Consider the following 16,248-nt stretch of genomic DNA (forward strand, 5'->3'; position numbering starts at 1 on the left):
TGCTTTCTTTCCCCATCATCGAGCCTGACAATTTCCTTGAACTTCACCACCACGGCGACACCTTTTCCGATCTCTGCCAGCCATTCGATCTGGCAAGGTGTCACATTCTTTTCCGTTGTCCTGTTTGCTTTCTTCGTCCATGCATTTGAGCTCGCCGGCAGCCCATGTAATACATACATACAATCTAATCCGTCAAACGTTTCCGGCCAACTGAACAAACCCGTCCCCAACACCATCAACCCCTCCCCCCCCCCCCCCCCCCCCCCCCCCTCACACTCTTTTTCTTGGTAGAGAACCATAGCACATGCTCTGATGTTGTCTACCTGAAATACCCACCGTCCCGGCCTGCTTGAACGCACGCACGCACGCACGCACCAACGAACGAGAGAAGAATAGATATTACCACGATCCCCGATTGCCCGAGCCTGGGTTGAGGCAGCCTCTTACCTGCCATGCTAGAAGGTCTGGTTGCCGGGTTGCTTAATCGCTTCCTGGGCATGTACGTCAAGAACTTCGACCCTGCACAGCTCAAGGTCGGCATCTGGTCCGGCGATGTCAAGCTACGGAACCTGCAGCTGCGCCGCGAGGCCCTCGACCAGCTCAAGCTGCCCGTTAACGTCATGGAGGGCCATGTTGGTGAGCTGACACTTGTTATTCCCTGGTCCAATCTGGGCGGTGCTCCCGTCAAGGTCCTCGTCGAGGACGTTTTCCTGCTTGCTAGCCCCAGGGAAGAGGACGCCTACGACGAGGATGAGGAGGCCATGCGCAAGCAGCGTCTCAAGATGGAGAAGCTCGAGAGTGCAGAGCTGCTCAAAGAGAGGAACCAAGAGGGTCTAAGCCAGGAGGAGCAGAAGAAAAACCAGAGCTTCACCGAAAGTTTGGTGACAAAGGTCGTCGACAACCTCCAGGTCACTGTGAGGAACATCCACGTCCGTTACGAAGACTCCATCTCCGCCCCCGGACACCCTTTTGCTCTTGGTGTCACCCTCCAGGAGTTCAGTGCAGTCAGCACCGACGGCGAGTGGAAGCCCACCTTTATCCAGAACTCGGGCGACGTCACCCACAAGCTAGCCACCCTCGGCGCCTTGGCAGTGTACTGGAACACCGATACCGAGCTTCTCGGCCCCGGCAGGCAGACCGCGTCCTCCAACGATGCCATGTCCCACGACGTGGTCGTTGCTGCCCTGAAAAAGATGATCAAAGGAGAGAACCATGGCCACCAACACCAGTTCATCCTACGACCCGTCAATGGCCGTGCTAAGATTGACCTCGACAAGACGGGAGATATCCGTGTACCCAGGTTCAAGGGCAACTTGCTCTTTGAGGAGATTGGCCTCGTCTTTGACGACGACCAGTACCGTGATGGCCTGATGATGGTTGACCTCTTCCACTACTTCATCCGCCATCAAGAGTATAAGAAGATGCGACCCAAAGGTGCCACGCCAAAGGAGGACCCCAAGGCGTGGTTTCGGTTTGCTGGAAACGCCGTCCTGAACAAGATCCACGAGAGGAATCGTCGCTGGACTTGGGCCTACTTTAGGGAACGCCGAGATGACCGCAGACGCTACATCGAGCTGTTCAAGAAGACCAAGCAGCAGCAGCAGCTCAACCCCGAAGAGATTGATGATCTGGGGGATCTCGAACAGAAATTAGGCTACGAGGACCTGCGCTTCTGGCGCTCCCTTGCCCGCAACCAGCTCAAGAAGGAGAACGCTGAGGCTCTCCTGAAGCACCCCCCGCAGCAGCAGCAGCAGCAGGGCTGGGTCTCGTGGCTGTGGGGCTCCAAGCCCGAGGAGAAGATCGAGGAGAATGAGGAGAACATCCAAATCACCGAGGAGCAACGAAAGGAGCTTTACGATGCCATCGACTGGGATGAGAAGACAGCTCTCGCCGACGAGGTTGACATGCCAAGGGAGGCCGTCCAGTTGGCTCTCGAGACATCCCTGAGTACTGGTAGCTTCACGTTGCGAAAGAACTCCTCCCACAACAATCCCGTGGATCTCCTCAGTCTGCACTTTGATCTTTTCAAGGCCAAGGCTCTGCAGAGAAAGGATTCCTTCCTGGCGAACGTGAGCCTTGGAGGACTCCGCGTCAATGATGGCACCACCCCCGACAGCCTCTACCCGGAAATTGTGCGCGTCAAGGATGCCCCCGACTCCAAAAGGCGCAGAAGGCTCTCCCTGATAGAGTTGGAGAGGACTTCCAATGAACAGGCAGACCCTTTCTTCCAGTTCGAGATTGAGAAGAACCCCATCGAGCGCGAGGGCGATATTGCCGTCGTGGGAAAGCTGAAGCCGCTCGAAGTGATCTGGAACCCTAATTTCATTACTGGAGTTGCCGACTTCTTTAGGCCTCCAGAGAGGCATATGGATTCCATCGCTGCTCTGATGGAGACTGCCGGCGCTACCGTGGAGGGCCTTCGTGAGCAGACCCGGGCTGGCCTGGAGTTCGCCCTCGAGGAACACAAGACTATCAATGCCGAGCTGGATCTCCAGGCACCGCTCATCATCATCCCTATGACCATCACGGCCCGTGAATCAACCTGCTTGATTGTTGATGCGGGTCACATTCACGTGAATAGCCAGTTGGTGGACCAGGATGCCATCAAGGAGATCCAGTCAAAGCAGCGGCAGGCCTACAGCGACGAGGACTTCAAGAGGCTCGAGTCTGTCATGTATGACAAGTTCCTTGTCAAGCTCACGTCCACCCAGGTTCTCATCGGCCCTTCAATCGAGAATACAAAGACCCAGCTCGTCAAGAAAGACGGGCAGTCGCCCCTGCACATTGTAGACAAGATCAACGTTGACTTCGTCGTGGAGACGTCTATCCTCCCCAAGGCCCCCAGCCTCACGAAGCTCAAGGTCCATGGACATCTACCTATACTGCATGCTGCCATGTCAGATTCCAAGTACAAGAATCTCATGCGCATCATTGATGCCGCTATACCTCGACTGGGTAACGACGAGCCCCAGTCTGGGAGACCCAAGAAGCGCCATACTTCTCGCCGGCGATCGTCCAGCGCCCTGTCCAACAAATCGCGAAGAAAGTCCGCACATGGCCGAAGTCACTCAGGCGCCTTCCCCTTTATGCAGCCTTCGACAGCAGTGGTGCTCGACGACATAGACGACGAGGACAGCGACAATTTTGAGGATGCTGCTGATGGAACAAACGATGAACATCTCAAGGTTCAGCAGCGCAGCTTCGAATTCAAGTTTACAGTCGGAACCCTGAAAGGATCTCTGTACAAGAGTGATCCCGACAGGCGTAAACCTGATGCGCTCCTCGTTGAGCTGGTCGCTGAGAGGTTTGACCTCGAGTTCTACACGCGGTCCTATGATATGGCGGCCGAGGTGTCGCTCGGCTCCGTCACTGTCGAAGACTTTGTGGATAAGCCTTCGGGAGAATTCAAGTCGATCGTTTCGTCGGGTGATAGCGAGGACCTCCAAGCGGGCCGCAGTCTTGTCCACGTCAAATTTGTCAAGGTCAACCCCCAGTCTCCAGAGTTCATGCCTGTCTACGAAGGCGTGGAGACAAATGTCAATGTCGCTGTGTCAACAATCAACCTGGTAGTCACACGCAAGACACTCTTGACGCTGCTCGACTTCATTCTCGTCACCTTTACAGGCGGCAATGATGACAACGAAACCAAGGCGCCTCGAGCCATTACCGTCTCCGATGAGGACAGCAAGCAGACGGTTGTTGTGCAGGGTCAGAATGCCGGGGCTATTCGCGTCAAGGCCGAAATGAAGAGTATTCGACTCATCTTGAACAATGATGGAATTCGTCTTGCAACGCTGTCTCTCAATCACGCCGATACTGGCATATTCCTTCGCGGGAAGACTATGCGAATATCATCCAAGCTCGGCGACCTTTCCCTCGTTGATGATGTGAACCAAGGTGTCTCGGCCGATTCCAACCTGCGCCAGCTGGTGACCATCCAAGGGAAAGAGCTCGCCGACTTCCGCTACGAGACCTTTGACGCAGAGAACACCAAAGCATACCCTGGCTATGACAGCTCCGTCTACCTTCGAGCAGGTTCCGTTCGTGTCAATTTTGTTGAGGAGCCCTTCCGCAAGATCATCGAATTCCTGGTCAAATTCGGGAAGATGCAGGCTCTGTACAATGCAGGCCGCCAGGCTGCAGCGAATCAGGCCACACAGATACAGAACAGCCCCAGCCGAATGAAGTTTGACCTCGTCGTCCGAACGCCAATCGTAGTCTTCCCGCGCCTCGTTATCCCCGGTCAGCCCAAGCATGATGTGGTGACGGCCTACCTGGGTGAACTGTACGCACAGAACAAGTTTGCTCCTATCGACGATAGTCAGGACTCTCCCATCGCTACCAAGATCTCGGCTGGTATCCGCAACATTCGTCTCACATCCGACTTCAACTACCCAGGGGATGTATCTGAGGAGCTAGAAATGATCGAGAACGTTGATCTCGGCTTCAACATCACTCATGCTGAACATACGCCGGGCTCCGAGCGACCGGAAATGGAGATCGAGGGATCCATGTCCGACTTCAACCTTCGGCTGACCCAGTACCAGCTCAAGTCGCTCATGGCCATCTCGAAATCCGTACCAGCTGCGTTCGCAGGTGACGGTAGTAGTGGCGATGAAGAGGTCGCACGATCCGTGGACCAAGACACCCTCAGGCGTGCCAGGACTCTGGAGGTGGCACCGGACTCGCAGAATTCTGTTGACCTGTCGCCAGAGCTTGGGTCCATCGGTAAGGCGTGGACCAAGCTCGACCTTGCCTTCCATGTCAAGATAATTGGTCTGGAGCTCCTCATGGCTCGCGAGGACGAGCCTATTGGCGATGTTTCTTCATCGAGCCTCTCTCGATTCTCGCTAGACGGCACCAAGGTCAAGACTCGCATGCTGTCTGACAACTCTCTGGAGGCAGAGCTTCTAATCGATTCGTTCACCATCAATGACAGCCGACCACGAGATTCTAACCGATTCCGCCGCATCATGACATCGGCCAATAATGATGTCCAGCAGCTGATGGCTTCGGTGACCATGGCGGGAGGCAAGGAGCGCAGCGTCATTGCCATGGCCACCATTGACAGCCCACGTGTCATATTTGCACTCGACTACCTCTTTGCCATTCAGAAGTTTGTGTCGGAAGGTCTTGCAGCAGACGAGCCCCTCGCTGTCGACGATGAGAGCATGGCAGAGACACCAGATGAGTCCGAGACCGATTCCCTGAAGGTCGCCTCTAACGCCCCGGCATCTCAGCACACCGGGTCTGCTCTATCCAGGAGGCAGAGCTCGGACAGAAGCCGTGCGGGTGCGCCCGAAGAGAAGAAGTCAACAATGAGGGTTGCCTTCAGGATCAACTTGGTCGACGCGCAGGTCATACTTATTGCCAACCCGCTGACCTCGAACTCCGAGGCTATTGTGCTGAGTATTCGCCAAGTCCTGCTCTCGCAGCAGCATGCTCTCACATTCCAGGTGTCGCAGATCGGCATGTTCCTGTGCCGTATGGACAAGTTCGAGGCGTCGCGCCTGAGGATAATCGACGATTTCTCCATCCAGATGAGCATGGACAGCTCCAAGCCTCTGGCCACCAACATCCACATTGAGATTGAACCTCTCATCCTGCGCCTCTCCTTACGTGATATTCTTCTCGCCCTCCAAATCATCACCAAGGCTGGCGAGCTCTCTAGAGCTGAGGCCGACACGGACGATCCCCAGGAGACAGCCGCAGAGCACAAGGCCAGGGATCTACGGAACACCAGCACGAAGCAGAAGTCGGCCAGTGGCCGTGGCCAGTCCACCATAGCAAAGACGCAAGGGTCCCAGGCTGTTGCTTCCAGGGATGACCCGCAGCAGAGCCGGCAGAACCAAACCAGTTCCGTTACCGTCAAGAGGCATGAAGAGCTTTCGGCGACCGTGGAAGGTGTTCGAATCGTTCTGATTGGCGACCTCCACGAACTGCCCATACTAGACATTAGTGTCAAGGGCTTCACTGCTTCAGCAGTCAACTGGTCATCCAACCTCAAGGCCGAAGCTGCTATTGACCTGTATACGAACATCTACAACTTTTCCAAATCCAGTTGGGAACCCCTCCTGGAGCCTTGGCAGGTTGGCTTGGGCGTCGCCAAGGACCCGACATCGGGCCTCTTGTCGGTCGACGTGGCATCGAAGAAGGCGCTGGACATCACCGTCACCACTGCATCCATTGCTCTGGCTTCCAAGTCGTTTGACTTCTTGACGACGGAGCAGGATGTCCTGAGCAAGCCACGTGGACACGAAGCCCCTTACCGGATCCGAAACTACACGGGGTTCGACGTTGTCGTCAACTCCAAGAGTCCTACAAGCGAGGAGCCCATAACGGCACGACTGGGAGATGGCCAGGAGGCCCCTTGGACCTTTGAGCACTGGGAGAAGATGCGAGAGAACCTCCTTACCGAGTCCAACCAGAATGATGTCAGCATTACCCTCGAGGGCAGTGGGTTCGACCCCGTCAAGAACGTGCGCCTTAACCGCGAGGGCGAATTCCTCTACTCCCTACGGCCCAAGGCGGACGAGATTCTCCACCGGATCTGTGTGGACGTGAGCCTGGGATCGGACAATGTCAAATACGTTACGCTGCGTTCCCCTCTTCTCATCGAGAACTCAACTGAGATCCCCGTGGAAATTGGCGTTTACGACGAACGCGAGGGTCATCTACTGAAGATTGAGAAGATCGCTCCAGGAGAGGCACGACCCGCGCCCGTGGGAGCTTCCTTTGAGAAACGGGTCCTTGTGCGGCCCGACTCGGGCTTCGGTTACCAATGGTGCGGGGAGCAGCTTTGGTGGCGAGACCTGTTGAAGCGACCGACTAAGCAGGTTGTGTGCAAGGGGGACAGCGGAGAGCCATTCTATTTCCAGGTCCATGCCCGGTTCAACAAGGCCAGCCCCTTGACCAAGTAAGTTTCAATTTTTCCCCTTGGCTGATACGTCTGATATGTCTGAATAGTATGGGCAGGACTAACAACGTGAACCAAAAGGTCGTATCCTTACATGAGAATCAAGCTGTCTGCCCCCGTCACTCTTGAGAACTTGCTGCCATACGACTTTAAGTACCGAATATACGACAAGAACACTAAGAGGGATTGGTCCAACTTCCTCCGAAAGGGTGGCGTCAGTCCGGTACACGTCGTCGAGCTGTCTCACCTTTTGCTTCTGAGTATCGACATGCAGGACACAGCCTTCAAGCCGAGTGAATTCTCCATCATCAATTCTGGAAGCAGCGAGGACTTCCGACGTGAGGGCAAGATGCTGGTCAAGGATGAGCAGGGACTTCCGCTGCAGCTCAAACTACAATACTTCAAGATCCCCAACAGCGGCGGGGCCTTCAAGGTCTCGGTCTACAGTCCCTACGTCGTCTTGAACAAGACGGGGCTGGACCTGACGGTCCGGGCAAAGACTTTCCTCCAGCAGGCCCGTTCAGCGGCCGGCCAGAACGCTCTGATCGACATATCCGACGAGGACCGTCCCAAGGCCCTGCCGCTCATGTTCTCCTACGGGAGCGACGACAATAGGAATCGTGCCCTGCTCAAGGTGGGCGACTCGGAATGGAGCAAGCCCCAGAGTTTCGACGCCATCGGGAGCACGTCAGAAGTCGTCCTGAACTCGGCGTCCCAAAACAAGGAGATCCACCTGGGTATCACGGTCAAGTCGGGAGACGGAAAGTACAAGCTGACTAAGGTCATTACCCTGGCTCCGCGATTCATCCTGGAGAACAAACTCGGCGAGGAGCTTCTCGTGCGCGAGCCTAGCTCGCCGGGCTACATGACACTCAAGCCGGGAACACTTCAACCCCTGCACTTTATGCAGAAGTCGGCAGTGAAGCAGCTATGCCTCTGCTATCCCGGTGTGAATAATCAATGGTCGTCCCCCTTCAACATTGCCGACATCGGCACCGCGCACGTCAAGCTCGCGAAGACTGGTCAGCGCCAACGTCTGGTTCAAACCGAGATCCTTCTCGAGGACTCGACCGTATTTCTCAACTTTAGCCTGGAGACGAAGCATTGGCCTTTCTCGATGCGCAATGAGAGCGACACCGAGTTCACCTTTTACCAGGCCAACCCTAACATCGACGAGGACGGTGTCGAGGACCGCAGTGGATGGCGGCCGGTCAGATACCGCCTGCCTCCGCGAAGCATCATGCCATATGCCTGGGACTTCCCGGCAGCCAAGCTCCGTGAGATTGTCATCAGGGCAAACGACAAGGACCGTCATGTCAAACTGGCCGAGATTGGCAACCAGGTGCCGTTAAAGCTCCCGACCCCCGACGGGCGCGAGAAGATTATCGACATCAACGTGGCAGCGGATGGGCCGACGCAGACGCTCATCCTCAGTAACTTCAAGGCCAGCAAGAGTGCGTACAAGCCCAAGAAGGCACTGGAGAGGACCAAGACTGGCCTCGAGGCGTTTGAGGTCAAGGACCAGGCCACGGGTGCGTCATTCCTGGCACAACTCAAGCTGTCGGGCATCGGCATATCGCTCGTCAATGCACAGCTCAAGGAGCTGGCCTACGTTACGTTCAAGGATGTGCAGCTGCGGTATTCCGACTCCCCACTGATCCAGACGGTGTCACTCGCCATCAAGTGGATCCAGATTGACAACCAGCTGTACGGCGGTATCTTCCCGATGATTGTATACCCCAGTGTGGTGCCCAAGAAGGCGCAGGAAGTGGATGCGCACCCGTCGCTGCACGCCATGGTCAGCCGGGTCAAGGACGACTCGTACGGTGTACTGTACATCAAGTACGCGAGCATCCTTCTGCAGCAGATGACTGTCGACCTAGACGAGGACTTTGTGTTTGCGCTGCTCGACTTCTCCAACGTCCCGGGAGCCAGCTGGACGGTGGTGGAGGAGGAGGGCATGCTGTGCGACGACAGCCTCGACATTCCCCAGCCGACGCAGCAGCAGGCGGGTCGGGATATTTATTTTGAGGTGCTCAACATCCAGCCTATGCAGGTGGACCTGAGCTTCATGCGGACGGAGAGGGTGAATGCCGAGGACAAGACGTCGACGCGCAACCCCATCATGTTCTTCCTCAACGTCATGACGATGGCGATTGGCAACGTCAACGACGCGCCGGTGCGGTTCAACGCGCTGATACTGGACAATGTGCGCGTCTCGACGAGGGTGCTGATGCAGAACGTGATGAACCACTACAGCCAGGAGGTCATGTACCAGATCCACAAGATTCTGGGGTCGGCCGACTTCCTGGGCAACCCGGTAGGCTTGTTCAACAACATCTCGTCGGGAGTGACAGACATCTTCTACGAACCGTACCAGGGTCTCATCCTGTCGGACAAGCCCGAGGAATTCGGGCTGGGCATCGCCAAGGGCGCGGCGTCGTTTGCCAAGAAGACAGTGTTTGGCTTCAGCGACAGCTTCTCCAAGTTTACGGGCAGCCTGAGCAAGGGCCTGGCGGCGGCCTCGCTAGACAAGCAGTTCCAGGATCGCCGACGCATCACGCGGGCGCGCAACAAGCCCAAGCACGCGCTCTACGGTGTGACCACGGGCGCCAACAGCCTGTTCACGGGCGTTGCGTCTGGCGTGGGCGGCCTGGCACGCAAGCCGCTCGAGGGCGCGGAGCAAGGGGGAGCCGTCGGGTTCTTCAAGGGCGTGGGAAAGGGCGTCCTGGGCCTGGCGACGAAGCCGGCGGTCGGCATGCTGGACCTGGCGAGCAACGTGAGCGAGGGTATCCGCAACACGACGACGGTGTTTGACGGGCAGGAGCTGGACCGGATCCGGTTCCCGCGGCACATACCCAACGACGGCATCGTGCGGCCCTACAATGGGCGCGAGGCGCTGGGCCAGTACTGGCTGAAGCAGGTGGACAATGGCAAGTACTTTGACGAGGAGTATATCGGACACCTGGAGCTGCCGCGGGAGGACATGGTGGTCATGGTGACGTATGCGCGGGTACTGCTCATCCGGTCGAGGAGGCTCACGAGCGAGTGGGATGTGCCTCTCAAGGACGTGCAGACCATATCCAAGGAGAGGACGGGAGTTAGTCTCACCCTGCGCGGCGGAGCCAATGGACCGTTCATCCCGGTCGGAGGAGGTAGTGAGAGGGGATTTCTGTACAAGATGCTCGGGGTTGCGGTGGAGGAGTTTAACAGGAGGTTTAGGGGGGCAGAATGAAGTTGATGATTTGGGGGGGGGGGGGTTTTCCTCTCTCATCTCATCATTTATACCTTGTCCCATCTATCAGTATGACGTTTCTTTTTTTTTTCCTCTCTTTTTTTTCTTCTCTTTTTGGTTCCTTCATCTTGCACCTCGATTTTTTATTTTTTATGTTTTATTCCCTGTTGTCAACAAAAGTGTAGAACCGAATATAACTACTGTATCTCTAGGTCTTTCAGTGGGGATTGTTGGCTGATGCATGTGCGTGACAGTGGCGTCGGAGACCCAATAGATGTAGACAGAGCTGATGGAGTCGATGTAGATAAGAAGGCAAGGGAAGGGTGAAGCCAAGAAATAGTTTGGGAGGCAAAGCAACAAAAGGATCCAATATTCTGTATGACGTATCAGACAGGCCATGACCAAGATGGAAATTTGAGATATGAGGACGGCGGACTCCGACACTTGGGTACAAGTGTATCATGGTATTATTCCCAGCAGTTGCAAGAAGCCAACAGCCAGGAATCGTTGATTACCCTCTCTGAGCGCGGACTTTGGGGAAGAGGAAGAAGAAGAAAGAAGGAGGAAGAAGGAGAAGAGAGAAGAAGATGATGATGATGAATAAGAATAAGAAGAAGAAGAAGAAAAAGATGATGATGAAGAGGTGTGTGTGTGTTGGTTATTCATAAGCCAAGGCGGAGAAGACCGCAATACGTATCTGGAGTATGTTGAAGATACGGGGTATCTTTATCATACGTGATGGTGTTACTCGCAGATAGATAGAGAGATAAGGAGGATCTGAAAGGGAGGGGGGGGGAGGAAGCATGGTAATGGTCATCCTAGGGACTCTGCGTTGAGGACGAAGATGGAATAATCGGCTATGTTCTTTTTGAACTGGATAAAGAGACGACGTCTGTACGACGATCATTTTTTACTCTTTCTATTTTATAACGACGCGCTTTTGTTTTACTTTCCCGCAGAGTTTCGTACGAATATGTTACTATTGACAAGTACAGAGAGTATTGATACCGCTCCGTATGCGGTTGTAGCTGTGGCTGTGGCTGTGGCTGCACAAGTTGATAATATGATAATCTGTACAGATTAGTAGTAGTAATAACACTATGGGGGAGGGTGTGAAGACTTCAACTGATGGATGGGAGAAGAGGGTCGGTTGAGCGGCCGCTGAGAACTAGTCTGGAAGAGGCAAGAGGATAGGTGATGAGGTTGGTGAGCACTGCGTGCAGAGTACTCGTACTTGTACGAGCAATACAGAGCACAGCGTGACACAAGCTCTGGACTCGTGTCGTGGTTGTGGTGTCGGGACGACGAGAGGGAGAAGTCTTGTCGGTCTTATCAATTGACAACAGGCGCGCGCACCACGGAGGTAGAGAGAGCAGGTACAGATTACGGGGCACTAGGTAGCAGAGACTTGATCTGATACTGCGGGTTCTGATGCTCAAAACGGTGGTGGGAAACCGGGAATCCTCAACTGATATCAGCTATTTAGTACGTTTAGTACTAGAGGAGTAATTATAATGATACAGGGTATTAGCGTCGCGATGCTTGGCAGAGATAGGAGGGGGAAGAGGGAGATGGCTACAGGTATCAATTACGGGGTTTAGGGTCAGGAGGAGGAGGAGGAGGAGGAGGAATGATTTTGAGAATTCGATCAGATGGGTGGCATATCAGTTGCCTCCCAGATCGGGAGCTGGAGATGGGCCGGAGCATCAGCGGTGACTTTTTTGCTCGTGGGACGTCTCGACGAATGATGAATGATGGTATAGGATGCTGGATGTCGAATGTTCCATGAGAGAGACCAGCAGCTTTCCAGGGTCATCCAACCGTCCATGTACGGAAGTATCATCACGGGGTGATACAACAGGTAATGATAATGATATGCATCGAAATCTTCTAGAGTGCCAAGACAAGAGACTCTTCTCTAGTCTGATGCGGTGTCTTAGCATCATCTCTCAGTCTCTCCTTCCCTTCTTTTTTTTCTTTCTTTTTATTTCTTGATTGATCCCCCCCCCCCGTAAGAGAGGGACTCACGGGCCATGATAAGGACAGTGTGAATTATCCACATCGACATACTGTGTGGGATACCTCTTAGTACAAATCAGTACTAATATCGGGGAAAAAAGAAAAATTTACTATCTATTATATCTGTATTCTCCGTATTACGAGTATCAATATCAATACAAGATATGGATTAGATCTGATTCACAGTGTCGATAGGAGCAGCCCACCCCAAAAAAAAAAAAAAAAAAAAAAAAAAAAAAAAAACACAGAGAGAAAAGAAAAGGCCCTTGACTCTCTCTGGTCTCGGTCTTGCCGCTAACCCTTCTTTGGTTGTGGACTCCGCGATGCCAATGGAAACCAGTGGGAACTCTCCTCTCCCCGTCCTCACCCTCATTCGTCTCCTTTGTAAGGGAGGGAAGGATAGATATACATCACGAACGAGCCACTGGAGCGGGTGGTCAATTGCATCCCAGCAATCCGTTCTTGCCAATGATACGGGGTACGTCGTCGTCGTCGTCGTCGTCGTCGTAGTAGTAGTAGTAGTAGTAGTAGTAGTAGTAGTAGTAGTAGTAGTAGTAGTAGTGATAGCAGTAGTAGTATACGTAGTACGAGCTAGTCGTGATATCGTACTCGTAGTGCGATTCTGGGGTTGAAGCGACGGTGCTTATCAGTGCGTAGACTTTATAAACGGAAGGAGATCCCGCCTCTGCTCCTTCTCTCCCCACCTCGGTCGCGTTCTTGATCTTGCTCTTGCCGTTTGACTCTGTTTCTTGTTTCCGTCTGTTTCTCCTCCATCCTGCTCTTGTTCCTTACATCTCTAGGCTCTCGCCCTAGAATTCCCTCTCTTGACTCTCTCCCTGGGGACTCTCCAGATCTCGTCCCTGGAACGTCTCTGCTAGAACAGACCCTCTCTCCCTCACGCTCACGCGACAGGTGATTGCGACGAAAGTCAGGCGACTTTCATACTGGTACTACTGGTAGTTCACGAGTAGTGTCGGTGAATAGTGTCTACGAGTAGAATCTACGACTAGTATTGATATTTATTACAAGTCTCGACTCCCTCCTCCCCCGCTCCGTGGCTCGACTACTCGTGCGCCCTCCCAAGTCCCGACGCTATTACGACTACGGAGTATATACCTTTTTTTTTCTTGGCGAACGGAGAGAAGGGTAAAAAAAAAAAAACCCGGAAAAAAGAACAAGGGCCCCACGTCTCTTATCTGTGCGTGCGCGCTGCAAGACCGTTGACCTTTTCTTCTTCTCCTTCCTTTTTCTATTATTCTCTCTCTCTCTCCCTCTCTCCCTCATCCTTTTCTCTCTGCACGCAAAGCAGGGGAAAGAAAGGTCGAGTTGAGCTGGAAGAAGAAGAACAGAAGCTTGCCGAGCAACTTCGTTCTCGACGACCGTCAAGACGCCTTCCTCGAGGCCGCCAACTCTTACGGCATCCAATCGCCGCCGACATGGCCGACAGCCTCGATAACAAGGTCCCGCACTCGGACCCTGCGTTGGACCCTGCCCACCAACACACCCACCACCACCACAACCACGCTCCCAGTGCTCAGGCCCCCGAGGGAGACGTTGTCTACACCACCGGCACCACCGTCGACCCGTCCAACGTGCCCACCCAGCATCACCATGTCGGGGACCACTCGCCCGCATTGTCGGAAAAGGCTGGCGCCTACGACGACGCTGCCAAGGCCGAGGCTGGCGGCGCGATCCAGAGCCGCGAGGCCTCGCAGGAATCCGTCCCTCTGCCCTTCTACAAGAAGGGCGTGGCGGGGGCCGTCTACCGCCACCGTCGGCCCATCATCCACTTTCTCATCTTCGGCCTCTTCACCGGCTGGTGGATAGCCAGCCTCATCCTCCACCGCAACGACAAGAACTGGGTCGTCCCCTTCCTGCTCTGGCTGGCCATCCAGCTCCGCCTGCTCTTCTTCTACGTCCCCATCCGCTACGTCACCCAGGTCATCCTCTTCGTCTGGTCCAACACGGCCGTGCGCATCTACGATGTCATCCCCGCCAAATTCCGCTCCCTGGCCGGCGGTCTGCTCACCGCCGCCGTCATGATCGTCGGCTCCTTCGTCACCAAGGAGGACGCCGACAACACGCGCGAGAACCGCGCCGTCAGCCTGTTCGGCATGTCCTTCATCATCTTCTTCTTCTGGGCCACCAGCCGCCACCGTCGCCAGGTCAACTTCCGCACCGTCTGGGGCGGCATGCTGACCCAGTACATCATCGGCCTCTTCGTCCTGCGCACCAAGGTCGGCTACGACATCTTCAAGTTCATCGCCGACCGCGCCGAGGACCTGCTAGGCTTCGCCAAGGACGGCGTCACCTTCCTCACCAACGAGGACGTTGCCGCCCTGCCCATGTTCTTCTTCAGCGTCATCCCCGCCATCATCTTCTTCATCTCCCTCGTCCAGGTCCTCTACTTCATCGGCTTCCTGCAGTGGTTCATCGTCAAGTTTGCCACCTTTGTCTTCTGGGCTCTGGGCGTCTCGGGCGCCGAGGCCGTCGTCGCCGCTGCCACCCCCTTCATCGGCCAGGGCGAGTCGGCCATGCTGGTCCGTCCCTTTGTCGCCCACATGACCAAGGCCGAGATCCATCAGATCCTGACCTGCGGCTTCGCCACCATCTCGGGCTCCGTCCTCATCGGATACATCAACCTCGGCCTCAACGCCCAGGCCCTGGTGTCGTCGTGCATCATGTCCATCCCCGCCTCCATCGCCATGTCCAAGCTGCGCTACCCTGAGACGGAGGAGACCCTGACGGCCGGCCGCGTAGTCATACCCGACGACGACGAGCACAAGGCCGAGAATGCCCTGCACGCCTTCGCCGGCGGTGCCGTCCTGGGTATCAGGATAGCCGGGACCATCATCGCCTCGATCCTCTGCATCCTCGCAGCCGTCGGTCTCGTCAACGGCTTGCTCACCTGGTGGGGACGCTACCTGGACATCAACGACCCGAAGCTCACCCTCCAGACCATCTTTGGATACATGTTCTATCCCATCGCCTTCCTGCTGGGCGTTCCCCGGAACCAGGATCTGCTCAAGGTGTCTCGCCTGATCGCCGAGAAGGTTGTCACGGTACGTATCCGCTATCTACCCTATCGGGGGGGGGAGGAGACGGCCAGTCTCCTCCCCAACCCGGCGTTCACGGGACGCTCCCTGTCCGGAGCCCTCCATGCCCTCTCTGCCTCGATGTGTGAGACCGTCTCCTGTGCCCCCGACGTCGAACTGATGAACATGCCCTCCAGAACGAATACAGCGCCTTCACGCTCCTCGCCACCGACCCGGAATACTCCAACATGTCACCCCGATCCCAGCTCATCGCCACCTACGCCGTCTGCGGCTTCGGAAACATCGGCTCCCTGGGTATCCAGATCGGCATCCTGGGTCAGCTGGCTCCCTCGCGCAGCGGCGACGTTTCGAGGCTCGTCGTCTCGGCCCTGGCTACCGGCGTCATGTCGACCCTCACGTCGGCCAACGTGGCTGGACTGGTCATCAGTGATGAAGTGTCGTCTTTTACCAGTACTTCTGTGTCGTCTTGAGGGGAGGAGGCGAGAGAATGAAACACGACGAAAGAAACGCTACAGAGAGAGGAGAGAGGAAATATGGAGAAGAGAAAGAAGCCGACCGAAGAAGAAAGAAGAAGACAATATATATATATATATGTGTATATATATATATATGTGTGTGTGTGTGTGTGTGTGTGTGTATGTATATATGAAGAAAGAGAAGACAAGCGAACCCAGTAACGAAAAAGAGACTACTGATGATGCAGGAACAGATGGAAGGTTACTACAGATACTTTGAAAAAATAATAATAGCATGATACCCACTCACTGCCAGCGTTGCGAGGAGGTGTTCCGGATGTTGAGGCGGGTAAAGGTCTAGATCTAATGTAATAAGCTATGGAGTAATATATTACTTGGCAGACTCGTGCGTAAAGCGTGGGGGCGGCTATTATTACGAATACGGAGTAGACGAGACAGAGTGACAAGGGACAAGGGGGGCGGCCAGATGACAGGGTAAGAGAGTTCCAGAGTTCCGAAGATACCGGGGCTGAAGGCGGTTAGAGTTGACCGTAGTAATAAGTAGTA

General features: G+C 54.9%; 2 protein-coding genes across 2 annotated transcripts; both read left to right on the forward strand.

Moving 5' to 3' along the window:
- Nucleotides 1–497: 497 nt before the first annotated feature.
- GMORB2_7640 (vacuolar protein sorting-associated protein 13A/C) lies at nucleotides 498–10,151 on the forward strand (the record flags this gene model as incomplete). Its single annotated transcript, XM_035469605.1, has 2 exons — nucleotides 498–6,916; nucleotides 6,998–10,151. The coding sequence occupies 2 exons, from the start codon at nucleotides 498–500 to the stop codon at nucleotides 10,149–10,151; spliced, it is 9,573 nt and encodes a 3,190-aa protein (XP_035320699.1).
- A 3,455-nt stretch (nucleotides 10,152–13,606) lies between these two features.
- GMORB2_7641 (concentrative nucleoside transporter, CNT family) lies at nucleotides 13,607–15,696 on the forward strand (the record flags this gene model as incomplete). The annotated part of the gene is made up of 2 exons (XM_035469606.1): nucleotides 13,607–15,232; nucleotides 15,403–15,696. The coding sequence occupies 2 exons, from the start codon at nucleotides 13,607–13,609 to the stop codon at nucleotides 15,694–15,696; spliced, it is 1,920 nt and encodes a 639-aa protein (XP_035320700.1).
- Between the last annotated feature and the right edge of the window lie 552 nt (nucleotides 15,697–16,248).

This window comes from Geosmithia morbida (assembly GCF_012550715.1).
Source record: "Geosmithia morbida isolate 1262 chromosome Unknown scaffold_9, whole genome shotgun sequence".
Taxonomy (NCBI): Eukaryota; Fungi; Ascomycota; class Sordariomycetes; order Hypocreales; family Bionectriaceae; genus Geosmithia; species Geosmithia morbida.